At 38.9% G+C, this 21,052-nt stretch overlaps 1 protein-coding gene across 6 annotated transcripts in view; it reads right to left on the reverse strand.

Annotated features, from left to right (window-relative positions):
* SERGEF (secretion regulating guanine nucleotide exchange factor) overlaps positions 1-21,052 on the reverse strand; it is a 162,402-nt gene that overhangs the window by 117,605 nt on the left and 23,745 nt on the right. For all 6 annotated transcript variants that reach the window (XR_009745053.1, XM_061463017.1, XM_061463019.1 and 3 more), the window contains one exon: positions 9,963-10,123. Coding sequence is in view for 5 of the 6 variants with exons in the window: in XM_061463017.1 (XP_061319001.1) it covers positions 9,963-10,123 (161 nt within the window). In the remaining variant the exon portion in view is untranslated. The remainder of the gene's footprint in view (positions 1-9,962; positions 10,124-21,052) is intronic.

The following is a 21,052-nucleotide window of genomic DNA, read 5'->3' on the forward strand; positions in this document are numbered from 1 at the left end:
GGCAAGAAAAATCAGAGACATCAGCGGTTAATCCTGTAAAACTACAGGACTTACTAATCCTGTAAGACTACAAACTGCTGAACCAAAAGAAAGCTTTCTATTACTCTATTCTAAGTATGCGCTCATTTTCTGAAGCTGCAAATCTTGACCTTATGTTTTGTTTAGATTTCAGTCTAACATCTAAACTGAACAACAACAAAAAATACCCTTCATGAAAAGGTATCTGACCATGTAAACGTATTTCTGCAAGTCTACATTTCTCTTAGCCTCAATTCTGTGTAATGGAGATCCCAGATACAAATACTGATTAGAATCAGCAGTATCAAAGAGGAAGAAGTCTTAGAGATATGCAGTGAAACTTTAAGTGATCACAAATGTCCCTTTTTTCATTTAAGATTACTTCTACTTCTACATGCTATAATAAATCTGAAATAATAGTTTGTATTAAAATAGAATTAAGAATAAAACCACAAGTCCCACAAAATAGCAAAAGAGAAGACTGTGGATTTGTTTCCACAAGACTGTCAACATTGTCTCCCATCCCAGCCCATGACATTCATATTCCCAATGAAAACATTAGACTCATTGTGAAGAAAAAAAAAAAAAAATCAATCTGTGTTCTTAAGAAACTGGAATGCAGTTTCAAAGTAATCCTCTCAAACAAAACAAATTTAAATTTCCAAAGGACAAACTGACACCTACTAGCTCAAGATAAGATCACTGCTAGGACTTATGCTCTCAAATACCCACGTAAGTATCGAAATAGGAACTCCTCTAATACATATTCTCCTTTGCCAACAATGCACTCAAGAACATGAAACGAAGGGTAGGATCAAATAAAGGCTTTGGACCATAATCAGTTCTTCCTACCGGTACTCAAGAGAGACCACTTCAGATGAAAAGATTGCCTTTCACCAACTTCTTTAAGATGCTGAAAAAGAGATTTGCCTCCCAAACCCAGAGCAGAATCCTTTACATATCATGTATTGTTTTAAGCAAGATGATACCAGAGCAACTAATGATACAGTGCAAGAAACCTGTGTATTTGACCAAGCTGCCAGCAGCCAACACAGGAAGTTACTGTAATGCTTTCCAGACTTCAATTCAGAAACATTTCTACCACTTCTACCTTTATGCAGGCCCAAAGCACTTTCACTAACTATGGCTGTATGCTGAACTGCAAATTGGACCAGATTTCTAATATGCTGATTTTGCAGAGCTTTGTCTTATATGTGTATATATATAAATACATCTGACAACCACAGAAAATGAAGACTCAAGATGATAACCTCTGTTCTCCATCAAACTCATTCATTTCACTTGTATTTCTCATCCCCCGAGTTTTCAAGGTGTAGTGATAGCATGAAAGCAACTACAGAACATTGCTCACTAGTCTTGTGTGTTGAACTTTCCAGCCCAGGTACAAACAGGTGAGCCCTAACTATTATTTTGCCCCAGAAGAAGGGTAATGGCAGGACTTACAGACTCACATAATGCCACAAACATTGCTTGGTCTCAGCAGGCTTGTATGCAGCCAAGTGAAACACTTCTGCTCACATGGTATTGCAGCAGCCTCAATGAACCAATCTACTGAGCAAACTCAAAAGACCTCAGACATGCACTGAAAAAGAGCCATCTCCCTATACAGTATTCATGGTAAGGAATATATACATCTAAACCAAGTATTCGAAACATCCACACAGTAATTGAAAACCATTAATGCTTCATATCTCACTTCCTCTTCTTATTTCCTCACAAAATCCTGGAAAATTCTTGTAACTGTGTTCTCAAAAGACACAAAGGGTTTTTTTTTTTATAATTGTAAGACAATTATTATCTAAATGTGTAAAAAATACACAGCTATTTGGTCTAAAAGTGGGTGCTCCTTTTAGCACTTTAACTGCATTACCACAGTGAATAATGCATTATTAGGAAAATCATGATACCTTCACCTTTCTTTGCAGTGGTTAAATCCTAAAAATGGAGCAGATCAAGTCAGAAAAAAAAAAAAAATAATCAATTCACAATTGCTATTTCTGGTATTTACTTTTGTTCACTTAAGTCCTAAACCCTTTCCCAAAACCACTGAAGAAAAAGGGGTTTCCTCCATCCAGGCATTAAGAAAAAACAAAAATAAGGCAAGAAAATCACCACAAACCCACGAGAAATCAACAGAGGGCTCCAAACAGAGAAGACATGAGAAGGAAATATAATTCAATTAAAAAAAAAAAAAAATCACATCCTGTGCTCACGAACACAAAGTACTATATCTTGGCATATACAAAAGCAATAAAGGTATTGCACAGTTATATACATAGCGATGTATCCTGTCATAGCCCTTAATCAAATGTTAGATACCATATCATCCCTGTGGGGATAAAGTGGCTGAAATCTGATCCCTGTTAGATGGCTTTCATCCCTTCCCCCCAGTAATCTCCTGCGAGGTACAGCAGAGCCTGGCTGCCTTTGTTTTTATTTTGGTTTGGTTTTGGGTTTTTTTTTACTTTCTATAGAAATAAGCCCAAATCTCAGATTTTCAAGAAAGAGTTTACACTTTCAAAGTCTGAAATCAACTAACAGTGGAGGCTGCAGATAAACTTTGGCAACTTAAAAAAGCTGGACAGAAGGGATTTCCACCAAAGCAATTACCAGTCAGAAAACTGGCTATTTTTAATGTTTAATTTATCACATAAGAACACAAACACTATGTCAAACAATGTTCTGGAAAAACAAATCGTAAGAACTCTTCACTAGCTCTCAAAGCACTCCTTACCAGTGAAGGGTAGCACTGGCACTAGCACTACATCTGGGAAAAGAAGGAAGAGTGGGAAGAAGAAAACATCAACAAGAGCATAGATCTTAAGCAATTTTTGCTGGTATCTGATTACATGTGATATCCACTGAGTTTACAGAGCCCTCAGCAATCAACTGCCAGGAGACTAAGAATAAACTCTTGAGCAGGTTTTAAAAACAGGAGACAATTTAGCATTTTTGTCTTCACAGGATTAGGTGCATTATTTTTACTTTTTCTTCTCCTTTCTTTTCACAAGCAAGCTGTGTCGGTTGAATGCTTGGGCTGGGACAAAGGCACAGGCTATATCAGACCACATAAAAAACACACAGGGCTCAGAGGTACCTTCTGCCTTCGACAGCTTCAGATTAGATTGGAGATGAGGCAGCCCACAGGCAAAGGAGAGGAGTCAGCAGGTAGGAGGACAAGCAGGTCATTTAGCAAGACAACCTGTCATTTAGCAGACTACCCAGTAAACCAGTCTTTGAAACTTGCTTTGTGCCATGGCATAGCAACAACTGGAAGCATCACAGGAGAAACACAAGTTTCTCTCTTTACTGAACCTTTTATTAAACAGTAAAAAAGTTACAACATAAGCACAAAGGCTGAAAGACTGGCAAGACTCACAGCTTAAATGACTCCTTGATAAGTGAAAGCTGGAAACATCTGAAAAGCTGAAAACAAACACCATCATCAGCCCAGAAGTACAAGCATAACCCAAGTTCAAACAGAATCAAAAATCCTTACACTGAAAGGGGGGAGAAGCAGTGTTTATACTGGCCAGAACTGCAGTGCCTTAGTAGGTTTATGGCCCCACTTTGACAAGTAAGTTTCTAAATGGAACAATTCAATAAAAAGGTTGAGCTGGAACCACTAAGATGTCTCCCACCTCACTCATCTGTAGTACACTACCTAGTAGCCCAGCATATTTTCCAGCTACATAATGCATACTACTTATTAAAGAATAACTTCTCAGAAGTAACACTGTTCAATGAAGAATTAATGAAGTCACTTCTACCAATCAAAAAAAAAAGTAAACAAGGAGAGTGTTCTATCAAATTCCTATGAGGGTAAATTATTTATTTCTCCTTGACTAGTTCCCCTCTCTCCCCCACCCTTTTGTTTTGTTAATATTCCAGTGAGCTCAAGAGTAAGTTGCAGTCACAGTGCCCTGTTAGAACAATCCGTACAGAAGAATGGGACGCAGTCAGTACTTCTAATTTAAGGAATATATTATGAGCATATGTAGATCACAGAGTTACAAACAAGATAACTCAGATTAGACATTTTGCTACTAATAGGTTCATTAAATACAGCTGCCAATGTGGTCTTATTGTTAGAGCTGCGCTACTGACAGCTGAAGCATGCCTGTGCAAGCCAAAGCTACTGCTGCCAGCAGTTTTAGTCTCTTTCCATTTCCCTCGTACTTTCAGAGATCTGCAAGCGAGGTATTAATTTGGAATTCTAACTGCAACATGCAATCGAATGGAAAATTAATTTATAAATTAAGATGATTAAGGCTTCACCCACACTCACATTTATAACACCTCAGTCATCACATGCTGGGTGGGTCTCCAACTCCTGACTTCATCCCAAACTCTAGGCAAATCAACCCTTCATGGTCTCTCATACAGATAACAAAGCAGCCTGAGCCCTGGCTGACACTTCAGTGCTACAGTACAACCCCTGCAGAACAATTTTGGTCCTTTTAAACCAACCTTCATTTGCAAAAGTGATTAACTGGAAAACCTCTAGTTTATACTCACACAGCATATGCTCTCTGGCATGCAAAGGCAGCAGAGGAGTTCTCTTTTGCCATTCAGTTTGCATGAATTTGATTTCCCATCTCCCTTTCTGCAATGCCAGCTGCAGAGAAATTGGTATGGGTGATGGGAAGCATAGTGCTAAGAACCAATATCATCTCCTTTTTGTTTGCCAAAAATTACAAGCCTAAAGTTGGCAATCTAGGCTCTGCTTATAACCACAAGAAGAGGAGGAAAGCAAAGCTTCCCATCCTCTCACCTAGTGAGATAAAATTGCAACTGGGTTTACAGTTTTCATGGAGCAGACTAATATTTCCAGAGTAACTTATGTTGCCTAACACACCGGTATTCCTAACTCAGAAATTACTTTACCATTTTTATCATTGCATCTCTAAAAAACATAACAAAACCAACATACACCAATCAAGGAAACTTCAATGTTGCCATTTCTCAAAGACACAGATCAAAACCAACTTGTAAAAGATTCGAATTCATGACAAAAAAAAAAAATTAAAAAAAAAATCAGAAAACCAACACTGCACTACTTGTTTATGAAGTGAGAAACTCCAACTTAAGAAAGAGATTAATTCACTTAATTAATCTCACAAATGGAGATCCATTACTTAATGGAGCTCAGAAACCCAAAATAAAAGATGATTTGACCTTTACCTTTACTTCTATGGAAGCCTCTCCTTGTGAAGGATCACTAGACAGATCTAACAGCATTAAACAACCAACCAGGGAAAGCAGCACACTAACTGAAACATAACACAAATAATAACCTGACCTGTCTAGAACACACAGATTTCAACTAACTTTCCCTTCTAGTGATATCACAAGAGAGAAAGTTTAATGAGTAAAGGGCTGGATTTAAATATGTAGCACCCAGGTTCTCTTCTCAACTTTGCAGCTGACTTGGTGTTGCACCTGAAGTCATATCATTTCTCTATTTCCACTCCCATTCCCTGCTTGTTTTCATTAAGGATGGCAAAGTAAGAATCACCTTTTACTATGAGTCTTCCCAGGGCCCACATCTGTTTCTGTGGCACAGTTAGGGGTTCTGAGGCAAGCTGGCAAATCAGAGAACAAGGAGGAGTTCACTGAAACTTAGTTTTTCACACCACCATTTCTAGTGAACTGTATCCTTGGATTATCTAAAAGGTACTGAGCTCAGAAAGCTAGAGAGACTTTTGTGCATTTACCTCCTTCCCTAACACCAAAACTGGTTTCTCTCAAGCAGCTTACTGGATCAATTACTACACATATATTCTCAAACTCCGAGCAGTAAACTCTTGCTTAGAAAAGTTCAATTTGTTGTTTCACCCCCACAAAAACATTAAACTCTTGTTTTGACAATTTAAAATAAAGAACATAGCCACAGATACTTACAGTACCCAGTCAGACAACTGAGTATACAAAAGCCACGCACAGAGCACAGAGATAATGTACATGTAATACTATCAGGTTATTTCTTTTAATATCCTTTAAAGCCTCCACTACACTTTACTTACAAAAAGGTCTAATGGTTTTCCCTGAGAAGTCAAAAGAATACAAAACACTTGTCATTTTTTGTAAACCAAAAGGTTTTGTTTTCAATATAATTGTGTCTGTATGTTAAGGTAATAATGATGCTTATACCTTTACTTATCAGCCATATAACAATCAATTATCATCATAGCAGATATCTTAGATTTGTCTTGTAAGTATTTTGCAACATGAATGGGGAAAAAAGGGGAAAAACACAAGAATATGCTAAAAACAAAGCTATTGCTTAAAAACTTGAAATGACATTGCTGCAACTACCACCGCAAACTGTGACTGCAAAGGGCAACGACAAATGTGTTATTTATATGATAGCATTCCCTGAAAAAAGGAACCATAAGGAGGATCCAAACCAATCTGTATTGTACAGGATGAATATACACACAGGGACAAACGTACACACTGGAACTGGGGACCACAGTAGGATTACGATAAACATCGCAGGTACAGGTTGCCACAAGGCCATCGGTTACTTTCATTCCATGAAACAAGTGGTCCCTACATTCACCATCAAGATTTCAGCTGGGAGATGGTAAAACTGAGGAAGGAATTAAGCCCAAAGGTGACCATGTGAAAGATATTTTTTTTTTCATTTCTCAACTGAAATTTCAAAGATCCTTTTTCAGAAAACTGTACTTTAGCACAGCTTGCTTTAAGAAAGGATAGGATGAAAACACAACTCCATGCAAGCAGCGCTGCAACTGTAGACTTTCCTTGCATCCAGTTTAGCAATAAATATTCAGCACTGCACAGTGACCTCTTACTTGTGTATTCCTGCAACAAATGTTCGCTGCAACGTGAATGACATGCTAAATGTACCACAAACAGTAAAACAATAGCTATTAAAACCAAAAATATAAAATGGAGTGGAAAAGCATTTTGACGAGGAAACATTAAACCAGGTCTTTGTAGCATTTGCTAAATACAGAGGCTCATCATATTTCAGGACATTTGTATTTGTAATTGTCCTTTCATCTGAAGAGCAGTGGATATGAATGCACATCAGGCAGCAGATGAGTCAGATGTTCTGAAGAGGTCCAATCAAGGACAACCCACAACACAAGAGCACTGCACGCAGAATGTCTTGCACAACTGACTTCTGCTACAGCCTGAAGTTTCTTTTCAGTGCCTTACCCTATTCCATGGTGGTTATGCACCAATGCACTGAGAAGAAAATAATAAATAGACCTGCAGCTGCATAATTCACAAAGTTTAAACACGTGAGACTCTAGGAACCTGATGTCCACACACTGTTTAAAGCTGCCAGGACACAAATGAGTAAATAATTCTCTAAAACTAGATACAAGGCTTTTCTATCGTTTCAGCTGAAAGAAAAAGAGTGCTCATATTTCTCAAGGTCAGAGTTTCCAAATGAGTTTTTCAGATTAAGTCAAACTCACAATGGAATAGGTCACTCACAGCCACTCACAAAAATCAGGTTTTGGAGTGGTAGACAGACACAGATATCATTTTCAGCACAGACATAATATCTACTTCAGCACAGAGAAAGGAGAATCTGTGGTCTGTGGAGGAGAAGCAGGTAAGCCATCAGCATGGAGACAAGGAGCAGCACAGGAGGTTAAATCTACTGCACTGTCCTTGAGGTAAACTAGTGTGCCTTTTATAGTGTCCTCTAATCCTTAGATTAGTTTCTCCATTTTGGTTCTAGCAATATTAACTGAAGGGCAGAGGTAATCAGCAGACCACAACTTTGCCAAAAGTTCAGTTGAATCATTTAAAAGTCATTTATAAAAATAGGCCATGGATAAAAATTGTTAGTTGTAATCCTGAACTGTTAGAATGGCATTCTGCATTAAACATACAAATTGGAATTGTTAATCCAAGGTAAACATGGAATTCCTGTATTCCTTTTAATTCAGCTCTCAAATCAAAGCTCATCTCCGTATGACAACAAATGTACAAAAGGATAGCTTGTATGTAAACAAGAAATAGCTCACACTCCACACAGCCTACATGCTGCAATTTAATGCATTTTTAAGTATAAATTTTAGCTCTGGCATTAAGTTTGTAATTTGGAAGTGAAGCAATTTAGGCTCTTATCATCTGATTTTTGCTTTTCCCATCAACACAGCTCCTCTTAGGGTACAAATGATGCTAGCTCTTGATCACACTCTTCTTAAATCATCTTCATGCTGTTAGCCCTGTAAAGAATGATGTGTGCTCCAGAACACTGCCATAGCTAATCACTCAAACCAGGTCTCTCATAAGCTTATAAAGAGGAATATCGCTGAGGGCAGCAGAATGAAGGTGAGACTGGTTGACTATATCTGAATGTATCCCTTAACCTTCACAGATCACTCGGCCGGCCAAGTGTAAGTTCCTCTGTGCAAAAGCTACAACTGCCTTGGCTTTGTATTGTATGAGAAACAACAAAAACACATACTTCAAGCACTGCCCAAAGCACAGATGAAAACCACCATGAAAGAGATTCAACAATGGTGTTGTTCGCTAAAGATACCTAATGACAAAAGCAGGGATAGACATCTCAAAGTAAGAAAGCTGTGTGAGACTCAAGTGGAGTCACCACTGACTAAACAAATTATTCATTAGTGCAGCATCCTGCACTCTGAAGCTCTACTTCACATCTGTGAGTGCACACATCCCACTGATGATGGGAAAGGGCAGAGGCTGACTCTTCTATCCAAACCCTCACCATGGAAGACTACCACAAAGAAGAGGTGCAGCTAAAGCCTGCTGACTGGCTTGCTGAAGCTGATTGCTAGCTACCCCACAGGGAAATGCATACCTTCTGACTGGTTATCTGCCCAGATGGGACCTGTGCATTGCCTGCCAACAGGTCACTTGAAATATGATGCTTCTCAATCAACAAAATACCAAGAAAATGGCTCGCAGTCAGTACAGGTTGCATGTTGTGTCAGACTGGAGCAAACAATTTGAGTCGCTTTCTTTCTGACCATCTTTATGCTTGAAGATAAATCATTTTGTATCAAGTTAGGCTGAGAAAGTTGGGGCTGTTCAGCCTGGAGAAGAGAAGAAGGCTGCATGGAGACCTCATAGCAGCCTTCCAGTATCTGAAGGGGGCCTAGAGGGATGCTGGGGAGGGACTCTTCATTAGGGACTGCAGTGATAGGACAAAGGGTAATGGGTTAAAACTTAAACAGGGGAAGTTTAGACTGGATATAAGGAGGAAATTCTTTCCTGTTAGGGTGGTGAGGCACTGAAATGGGCTGCCCAGGGAGGTTGTGAATGCTCCATCCCTGGCAGTGTTCAAGACCAGGCTGGACGAGGCCTTGGGTGATATGGTTTAGTGTGAGGTGTCCCTGCCCATGGCAGGGGGGTTGGAACTATATGATCTTAAGGTCCTTTCCAACCCTAACTATTCTACGATTCTAAGTTAGCCATTTGAAATGAAAACCTGAAATACCACTCAAGGATGTTATAAAGAAGAGAAATATTCATTATATGCTTATATAGCCTGGTGCTGAGATGTGGCATTATTTATCAGCTAGGGAAAGGCCATAGGCTAAACTGTCACAGAGGACTACAGACAAAAGTATTGCTGCAACTGGGCAGGGTCTCACCTCATCTGTTAGGCTGTTGCCTCCTGCACACATCGGTACCTGAGAGAGCTTGGCATCCCCATCTAACGGTAACTCTGGTTCCAACAAGGAAAAAGTCAGTTTCTTAATGCAAAAGCCTTTTAAGAAATTTTAAATAACTGAAACATACTGAGCTTACAGGAAAAGCAGTGAGGACTCATGCTGCTGCATCTGAAAAGGTTCTATTAGGAAGTTGCTTTGATTATTTTAACGCACACAAAAAAAAAAACCACAACAAAAAACAAAATAAAAAACTGGGGAAAAAATGGTGATTTTATTTTTTACCTGAGATGCTCCATTTAGGCAAGGCACTGAAACAGGGATGTTACACAACCACTCCAACTGTTGCTCAGATGCTGTGCAAGCCTCCTGCCCACTGGGAACCACTGCGTGCCTTCCAAGTTGTCCATAGTCTGCTCTACCCCAGGTGAACACCTTACCAGTTTCTAAATACAGAACACATTTCAAGATTACTTATTCAATAGTTTCCTGGAAAATCTGGACATCAATTCAAAACAAGAACAACACTTCTTGATGCTTCCTATCAAGCTTCAAAAACCTAGCAAAAAACATGCTGCTAGGAACAGAAGAAAAAGAAAGTAAAGACATATTATGGTCTATTTCTACTCAAACTTCATTAACTTGTTTTCCAGCAGAACATCTGTAGGGTGGCCAGGGCTATAAATGAAACCATGTCAGTAAAGCTGCATAAATCGAACATTCTGTACACAATATAAACACTTTGGTAATATAAAGGACATAGCTTAACAGAAGCACACACAAAAGAGCTTATTCTGAATAATAGAAAGTTCTTCTCTATTCCCATTCTTTGCCATAGAGATATCCACTGCATGTCCTTTATTTAACACACAGTTTATGTTTTCCTGATAGAAGTTACCTTCTGTCACAACTGTTAGCAGAGTAACAGCCCTCAGAAGAGCAGTATATGGATCACCCTTCTCTCCATATATTATATCAGGTTCACTGCTGAAGTGTGCTGATACCCAAAAATTCATTCTCCAGTTCAGATAACATCCATAAAGCAATGCTTTTTACCTTTGGTTTCCGATATTAAAAAATAAATAGATAAAATCATACCGACAGCTTTATTTTCTTAATAAAGTAGATCTCTGCAGGTAACTAATGAAAAGCCATCCCTTCTGGACTTCCAGTTAAAAGAGTTATACATACACAGCATAAACAGTATATTCTCAAATCAGTTTTAACTAGAAGCAGCAACCCACATTCCAGCCCAGATGAAAACCTGCAACAAGCTCGAGTTAGGTACACATTTCAGCCAAGCCTCAAACTCCTCTCCAGAACTGAATTCAAGTCATCAAGTCATAATCCAAATTATGTGAATTTGAGGAAAATACCTTCAAGCAAGTCAGCCTAAACACAAATACTTCTCCCCTTGCCAGTCAGTACAGAAAGATCCCACAGAGGGGTTAGGAGCCGGGGGTACCAGTCACGCCACCCAAAGATGACGACACATGCCATAACACAAACCTCTGGAAACCTGAATACCTCCCTTTTCCTTTGGGTGCTGTTAAACTGTCTTGAAGGCAACACAGGTGGGCACAGCTGGTTTGTGAAATTTAAGCTGGTAATGTATCTTGTAAATAAACTAGAAACTTCTAACTTATTATATTTAAATATCCAAGAAGTATATACATTTTCCTTGGAAATCTGCTAGAAGTGGTAGCTTTTACTCTCATCAGTAGAAGTTTTTCAGATGCATCCTCTCAGTTCACTGATAATGCTTTCCCCAAAATAATTAAGTGATAAAATTAGTTGTCCTTTCCTCTCAAGGGCACAAAGATTTTCTTCCTTTGAGCTTCCTAGCGGTTCAGTTATAGACTACTTTTGATACAAGTGAGGTCTTTCAACCCAGGAGCTTCATTTTGTTAGGTTAAAGCATTAAAGCAAGTTTCATTAAGAGAACTACCAGTATACCAGAAAACAGCAGTTTAAAAAACATACGTGTGATGGTGGTAGTCTAGTTACTTTGCAATTTGTATAGAACTCTGTTAAAAACATCTGCAGCTGCAAAAACGCTCCAAGATGACTCTTACATCAGTAAGTTTCATAGCAAATTTAAATGGAGATTAAGCTTCAGGCTTTTACATCAGACCAGGTTACTGCACCTATCCAGAACCCTATCAGTGAGCTGGAAAAGGACAGCCTGGCTGCTTTATTTTGTATCGACTACAGGAACTGAAGCTGCACTTTGTGAAATTCAAAGCCAGACAGAATTTCTGTAACTTCTAATTAGAACATTAACACACCACAGGCTCTGAAGCCCTACCCCAACATTGCTGTGTTGATCCCACAGACCATAGTTTATCTAAAGCATTTCAACTCTTAGAAGCCAAAAGCATCAAGTGCCACACACAAAACCACCAGCAACCTGTAGGGCCTCTGGAAAGACAAGCAATGTATTTGATAATACAGATCAAGATCCCTATATGCAGTCTATAGCACTATCATGTACCCAGGGGCAGTAGGAGTTCCTCTCTCAAGTCTGGCTTTTGGGGAAAAAAAAATTCTTCTCCCAACCAAATCTCATGCTCTGTCTGGACCCAGACATGAACAAGACCAGCCACTCCTATAACAAAAATGATCATTTGCATTATGACATAAGGCTACTGCTCCACCTTGTCTCAGATCTTGTCTACTGCTGGTGTCTGGACTCTCACAAACACAATCTAACACACAAAGGCTGACACACACCTGACTAGTTACTCACTAAGAGTTTGCCCCAACCCTGCCAGTGATCAACAGAAACCAGGGTGCAGCTGACATGACCACCATCTTGATCACAAGCTGTCAGAGGAAGTTCCATGCAAATGAAGCAATTCCATTCCCTTCTGCCAAGGGCTTGTGAAAAGTGGGAGAAAAGTGCAGAGGTCTACAGCCTCTCCTCACCTGCAAGATGAGAGCAAAGCATCCCAACCACCTTCTCAGAAGTCAATCTAAACTTCATACATAATTTCCTCTTAGGAATTAAGGGTTCATGAGTCCATTTGCAACAAGATTAATCTGTGTTGACTACCGTTGCCATCAGGTGCTTAATGTATCTTTCTCAATGACTGGAAAAAGCCCCTCTAATAATAGTAACTTTTCTGTGTGTCAGGGGGTGTATGAGTTTCATCCTTTTTTCTTCTACACTGCAGAGACTGGTCTTGAGGTTCACTCTGCAATTCTGTTACTGGAGCAATTTTTGAGGCCCTACATTGAAATTTCAACAGTAACACAAAGTTGAAATGGCAATTAATAGAATGGGGAACAGTGTAATCCCAGTGCCTTACAAAGGCTTTGAAGTATGCTCATCTCTTGGTGCATATTACTTAAGTAAATTCAGTGAAACTGAAGAATTCAAGCATATATGAAGGATTTAAACCAGCCAGCAATAATGCTCACTGACAACAAAACACCTCCCATCCACATATTCTGTTTTCTTTCACTGGTTAGGCAGGCACAGACTTATTTACACATGAAAAAACAAATAGAACAGAACCTGTAGGAGAACATAAACTGTTTCTGTTTACAAGCAGAAATAACTGTAATTCAGTTTTTCCTTCTTGCCACTGTAAGGGAACTGTGGTTACTGGTGGGCAAACATGGAGAGCATCTGTTTAAAAAATTAAAGCTAGATAAGTTTGGTTTTGGTTGTAGGAACAACCTGAATGCCCAAGGATTAGGTAAGCAACCAGCTCCTTCTCAGTGCTTCTAATCGGCTGAAATTCATTCCCCAGACTTCTTGGAGAGCATTCCCCTTCCCATGTTCATGCTAATGGTCAATCATTCCTGTATTTCAGCCATACACAGCTGCCTAGGGATCCTTTTAAAAAGAAAAAAAATGTCTTCTCTGTGAGAGAGGCTAACAGAAGCTGACTTTTAAGTGTCTTCTCTATGACATACTGATTAGATTTCCAGAGAAAAAAAAAAAAAAAAAAAATCAGTCTCAAGTACAATTTCAAGCTGAGGCAAATACAAATGCATGGAAAATTCCACCAAAAAGGTTAATGTCTTGTCAAAATCGCAAGCAAGAGAAAGCAACAAGTTACAACTGAAAGTGTTAAGCAATTGTAATGAGAGGTGTTGCTACTGTGCTGCTTATAATATAGATGGCATTTTTAAATGTTCTAAGAATATCTGGAAAAATACATTAGTCATACAGAGTAAGGAGGTTGCAGGCTGAATTACTTAAGAATGAAGAGTGATATAACAGAAGTGTTGGTCTGGTATTAGAATAGAACAGATTTTAATTAGACATCAAGAAAACACACAGTGATGAGTCAACTGGACAGAGTACATCAACCATGGAAGTGGCTGAGGCATCAGAAAATGAGGTATTTCATACCAGATTCTATACAGTAAAAGGGCACAAAAGGCAGCTTGAAAGAAGCATACAACATTGGGAAGCTTTTCCCGTTCTTTTAAGATACTAACAGTACTTCCTAAGACCTTGATCTTGCCATGTTCTGAGCACGAAAGCTCCAATTCCAGAAGGCACTTCAACTCCTCAACTGTGAGCATCTACAGTGTGCCAGATAACTTCATTGCAGCTGTTGGGGGGTTTTTCAGCACACAAATGCTACCTCAAACAGAGGACAGAGGGTTCAGTACTATTCGGAATTAAGGGGTAATAATTCATCCTATGTCATTCCAGGGTACAACCCAAATGCAACATACAGTATAGGAGTTCAGAGAGCTAGAAGAATAGGACAGAGGTCAGATATTTAAGGAAAACTTCCCAACAACCCCTTAAGTAAATTATACATGCAGCAGTATGCTACGTCATTTGAGATTCTACATCATCATACAGACTTAATTTCCTCCTGCTCTTTGAACTGGAAACACAGCAGTCTGAACCAATATACATATAGCAGCAAATTGTCTGAAAAACATCCTCACATCTCTCTCAGAATACGGACAAAGGTATGTACATATTCAAGCACTTGCAGCAATACACTATCAGAAAGGCTCCTCTGCATTTTCTTCACATCATCCTGTCCTTATGCTAGACAGTTGAGAACGGTATCAAAAGTACAAGTTCACAACCTTCAGAGTACTGCAAATCCCGTAACATTGTAATAAAACACTTCTAGTTGCTTCCTGCCTGACACTGTAGCTCTTACAATGCTGCTTTATGGTGCTGCTGAGGCTGTAGAACGACATTTTTCTCTTTTAGCACTTTCTTAATCAACTTGCTCAGCTGCATAAGTATTTGGAGAGAATTAGCAATAAAACCAGCATTTTGTTTTAAAACTCAGTAAAACAGTATAGAAATATTAAAATTTACTTGTTTTCACTACATTCAGATTAATCTTTATATCAATTTTCCTGTTTTAAGAAAATATCACAAGTGCACTAGTTTTATCTCCTTGAAGTCTTTACTTAGAATCCAAACAAGCTTTGCACTATCCTTTCATAAAAACTAGATGAAAGAGTTCATCTAGGCTATCTCAATTCATGGCTGCATTAACAATTGCTTTTCAAATGAAGTCTGGATAATCACACAATTCTTAATCTCATTCAGATTTGAAATAAGGAGTTCCAAATAAAATTCCTAATACCTCCTTTCACATGAAAATTCACAGGAGCAGGTATAAAAATTGGCATTTAGAGTCTACTCCTGCCTCCTCCCTGCCCCACACAGGGCAAGCCAACACTTCTCTCACAACTACAGATCTCTGCTGTCCTTCAGGACAGTCACTTAAGTTCTTGAACAATTCTAAGGAATCTCCTCATCTACTTAGAAACAGCCTTTGTGCAGGGCAACCTTACAGGAAAACAGTCATCCATGCCCAAACCCTTCTTGCCTAAAGACAGTCTGAATTCAGCAGCTGGAAACCAGGCATCACTACCACACCGATAGTCTTAACACCTGTGCATGGTTTCAGTACAAAGCAGGATTATCTCCTCTGACAAAGGCTGAAATGGCTCTTTCATCCTCTTACACAGGAGTTCAGTGTACCGGAACTGCCCACATCTCAACACATCTTCTTTCTATGACCACCTTACAGACTTCTGCAACTTTATATAATAGGGCATGCTCCTGAATTTTTTTCCATAGTCATTTATAATAGCTATTAAGAATGCATCACTAAAATACAAATCTATGCATAGTATTAAGGTCATGCCTGAAGAGGAAAATTCAGACAAAACAGCAGAAGCATTTCAGGGGTGTCAGCAACAGAAAACTAGAGATCATTTCAGTTGCCTTTTTCAATCTTCTACAGTATAGAGAATAACCCAGAGACCATCTACTCAACATACTGCAGTTCACAAGGGCTTCCAAGCACCCTACAAACAGGTTTCAACCTGCAACAAAAGGCCAAATCAAGGGGCATCACCTGTCCTCCTGCAATAGCTATCATTTTGTCACTTAAAACTCCTACACTCTTCAAACGAGCCAAAATTTTCTGCCATTCTGAGCTACATCAGATGTCACCAAATCTGGTGTCCAATTTAACCGCAAAGTTGTGGGCAAGACAAGCCAACAAGACACCTAAGGGATTTCACACCAGTAGAATCAGTGATTCATCTATGAACCAAGAACTGGCTTTTCACTGTGACCTGTTCCCACTGCAAAAAAATAAAAGAAATTTAAGAAATCAACCTAGAAGACAATTATGCATCAAGAAAGCAAACTCATCCAACCAGGAGGAACTTTGTTGCACGACAGTAATGTAAACAGATACAGCACAAGGGAATATCACGCAGTCTCCTTTCACACACTTCTGGAGCTATCAAAACATTAAACATCCAATGACTCATATGATAATGCAATGGAAAATACTCAGATAAGCAGGTAAAGCTATGAAGATGTGGGAGACTCACCAAGAAGAGACAATGGGACTGACAGCTTTTTAGTAGACAGAACTGTTCAAAGCACAGGCTTAGAATTTCTTAGGGAAAAGTTCACACTGAGACAGCTAGAGAAACTTTGGACCCAAATACCTGTTCTCACCCCTAGGCCACCAGTTTTCATAGTGCTTGAGCTGTATGTGATGGGGGAGGTAAACCAAGCCAAGGAACTGATGTGGCTGAAAAAGAGCCTTGGGAAATAAGAGCTTGGCAACAGTAAATATTGCTAAAGGCAGTGCTGTATTAAGTCAATTTAATACTCTGTATGATAGGCTAGCGATAACTTGCAGTTTCACATGACATGCTAAGTTTATTGTGCACTTTACCAACAGATCTGTCCTTATCAGGGCCATTGACAGCATTAAACATCTACGGAGCTTTGACTTTCATTCATTAAAAAAAAAAAGGTATGCTTTTTCTTTTTTGCTTCCATAGTTACACCAAGTTATGTCTCAAGATAGGCAACATTCAGTTAATGGGATTATTCACATATTTAATAGCATGCTTCACCGCTCTGAAAGGTTGGACAAAAATAAATTTTGAGTATGGCAAATTCCAAGACTCTCCAGATGCCTTAGAAGTCATCCCTCTGTGTCTGGGTTTTAGATGAAATAAAGGCCGTTTTTCTTTTAGAGGAGAGACTGGAAACATAAAGTACCTTATAAAGCTCTGAATGAACTTAAAGAAAAATTAAAATTTAAAGAAGTTAAATCCTTGTGAAGTTGTGTTCATACTGCTGGTATCAGTTGATCTTAGCTCAAAACAGAAAATGCAGGGAGTGGAGGTCATGAAGTCCATGCAACCATGAAACAAAGCTGGGGAAGGGAGGTTGGAGCAAGGGTAAGTGTTAGAGCACCTATCACATTTTGCATTCATCCTGCAAGATGAGAAAATTCCCTTCTCATTTCTCTCCACTCATGATTAGAGAGTCATGACTGCCTCACCAGCTGTGCCTGTGGCTCATTTTAAATTCAAACTACGATACATATCTCACTTTTAGACTTTTAATAGCAATGCCTTAAAATGCAGATTGCTGACTAAATTTAGTTACATGATTAAAAACAAATCTAACTCATCTCTACCCGTCAAGCAGAGCTGCTGCATTCAAGGTTCAACAGAGGAGTTAACTCTTCATCTAAAAACAAAGTCACAACAAAAAGAAGAAAAAAATAAAATCAGCATACAATTTAGTGATGTTTCTAAAAAAGCAGGATGCATAAAACATTAACCAGTTACGGAAAACTAGCTGCAAATGCATCATAGTATACCATAGGGTTTTTGTTCTGTACTTCTGCAAATATATTCTGCACTATGCTACTACAGCAGTATGAGTCATACACTTTTACTGACATTCTATATTTATATCTCCATGCCCTTCTGCACTGTTACATGCTCTCTTCCATACAGGCCTCCCTGACCTAGAATTTCCTTCCTTCTTCAGTTGAGCATCTCTTCCTCTAACATTTCCCAGAAAACTGAGTAGCTTACTCAATTCTTTCTGAATACCATTTTGCAAAAGCAACACCCCTGAACTATTATGATAGAAAAGTGCATGCTTTTATTTGTTCACAATTACTTTCTTGTGTCCTGTCTCCTACTCTTTGTAAACAGATTGCTTAGACATTTATCCCCTTTGAGATAAGGTCTAGGTCTTTTTTCATTAGATTTAACACAGTACAGTGCTACAGCAAGTCTTATTCAGAGATTACAAATTACAATAGATACACACTTTTTTTTCCCATTATTTTCTGAAAAGCATTACCTATAACCCCAATCTTGCAAACATTTGTGAATCTGCCTAACCTGGAGAATGCAAATGATCTTGCTACTCTCAATATCCCATTGCTATCTGAGCCCATCTAAGAAGGAAGAGGCATCTGTCTACAAAGGAGAAAGTGAAGGTAATTAAGTTCCCAGTGCAAATATTTCTCTTATCAAAAGACTCAAGGGCATGCTGTGGAAAGACAGACACAGAAGCATCACTAGAAATGCTCTGGAATGGCAGTCTGAAGAATGGGTTTTTTTGCTGTTGTGCACAAGATGCATCCCAAGAACAAATATTCAGAGACCATTTGCACAAAGATTTCACAGATAACAAGCCTCAGACACAGATAATTCTAAGAGTCACAATACCTACAAAGGAACAGGAAGCACTATGGGAAAAAAAGTCTTAGATGGCCAATCCTGGGACTTGCTAAGTGGCTTTAACTTTCTCAGCAGCTCCAGAAGCAGCTGAGTTCTACCTCCAATCAAGTTCAACCCTGGTGTTGAAATAAAGTACAAAGAATAACACAGTATAACAAAACCAACCATGGCGTCCCCAGAGCCCTCCAGGAGATCACCCTGTTTGTTCAGAATCCGAACCATTAGAACAGTAACTACAAATGACTACGACACAATGGGCTCTTCACCTCAAGTAATGAGCAGTTGTACTTCCAGCATTCTCACTGACATAGTAACGAAACAGTCTATGGGAACTGTCTATGGGAAGAAAAATTTATGCCCTTTGAAGTCAAGAGATTAATAATGAGCAATAAGGTGATGTATCCCCATTTTTCTATACCCTAAGAAAAACTGAACTGAGGTGAAAAAGGGGAACATACAAGATTCCACCACGAACTATGTGAGGACAAGATGCTTAACATCAAGGAGACTGCAGAGAGAAACAGAGAGGGGACAAAGGTGTAAATAGCTGCATAATGGTGAAAATATCTAAATGCCATTTATGCCCTGAAAAAAATCCATCATCTATAAGAGCGTGCTACCCAGCTATCCATTTGACTCCTGCCTTCTTGTTCCAGCTCAGACCTTTAACTCATTAGAATTCACATAAAAAGAGACTGACTGTGAGATGCTATCAGATTTCAGAGCTACAGGACAGCTGTATGAGGCAACAATTTAAACCTGGAAGTCTAAACATTTAGAAATATTTTAGAAATGTTACTACCTTTGTAAATACAATGAAGGTAATGCAAGTCCCTCCTGTAAAGAAATCTGAAATTCCTAGTCAAGAAGGAATCGTACTAGTGAGATTTACTTCTGATGTATACCAAGCGAAGCAATAGCTGCCCACAACTACCTCTGTATAGCTACCGCATTTATATTTACTTCGCATGCCAGCACATCTGTGTTTAAGGATTACCTGGGTATGTACATGAACAGGGTTATAATGTAAATATTGATGTGCCATGCTGCCTGTTAATTAGAAGAGTTTAGGTTTCAAAGTGAGAGAGGGGAGAAATGAGAACTTTCCTCCTTAAATAAGGAGGGACCAGCAATGAGGATAAGAACAAAAAGCTCTTGGCTTTTCATGGCCACCTTTGCCCTGACATTAAAAACAATGTTGACTGAAAGAAGCAGTTACCCTCCCATTCGTGCTTCACAAAATATGAGACAGGACAGCTTGTAAAGATAATGAGTTTTCTCCTGCTCTAAGCCAGGTGGCCAGGTAAGAAAGAGTCATTTTTTTGCTCTGAGGTGAAAAGCTTAAAAATCAGACACTCAGAAAACATTCCTACATATCAAATTTGTACCTACAGAGGATCAGTTCACTGCAAGGATTTGAATCCCAAGGGCATGGCACGACCTGATTTTGACAAATGCTGCTCCAACACAGCTCTGGTGGATTAGCGAAACTTTAAATAACTACCCTAGATTTTTAAATCAGAGACATCAGCAGTTTGCTAAACTTCAGCTTTCGGTTTCTGCCTGTGTGCATGCCCAGGGTGGTTTGGGTTTGTTTGGTGGAGTTTTTTTATAATCTCTAGCAAAGTGAGCAAGCAAGAGGAGACAAGCACAAAAGGATTTAACAACCTCCTTTGTACTGTGGCACTTGTCAGGATGATTCTTCAAACCAGATGAATTTATAGTAATCCACACTGCCAGCCTTACATTGACCTCATAGCCTGACCTCTTCTTCTGGCAATTCTACTGTTCATTTACTTTTAAATGAACTGCCCTGGCTCTAGTTGGCTGTTTCACTAACAGGCACATTGTACAGGCAAACTGCAACAGAACGACCACTGACTGTTACAAGGTCCAAAACTCAAGATGAGAAATGCCAAACTGATTTTCAGTGTGCTTACTATTTGGGAATACAAAGGACAAGCAGGAAAACATACTCCTAAAGGAGTTTCTGTATGCATATATATGTGTGTGTGTATATATATATATATTCAGGCAACTTCATAAAGTTAAGATTTTAGATAAAAGTTTCTAGAAAAATAAGATTTCATACATTCATGATGACAAGATCTTAGCAAAGCTGACACAAAACACTTTCCCTGAACAGATCTTTAGCTTCACAATATTTTGTACAATTTTTCTTTCAATTAAATGACACTGAGTTACCTAAGAAAATCCCCCCCCATGGTTTCTCTTCTGTAGGAATCAGATGCTAATACCTTCTTATCATTCAGGCCTTTGTCCCAAAAGAAGGAAACTGCTGTGATTATTTTATTCTTATTACATACTGTGTTCTTCACCATACTGGACAGAGA

This window comes from Pezoporus flaviventris, unplaced genomic scaffold (assembly GCF_033815535.1).
Source record: "Pezoporus flaviventris isolate CSIRO_AGI_PZ_B2104156 unplaced genomic scaffold, CSIRO_AGI_Pfla_v1 ptg000036l, whole genome shotgun sequence".
NCBI lineage: Eukaryota > Metazoa > Chordata > Aves > Psittaciformes > Psittacidae > Pezoporus > Pezoporus flaviventris.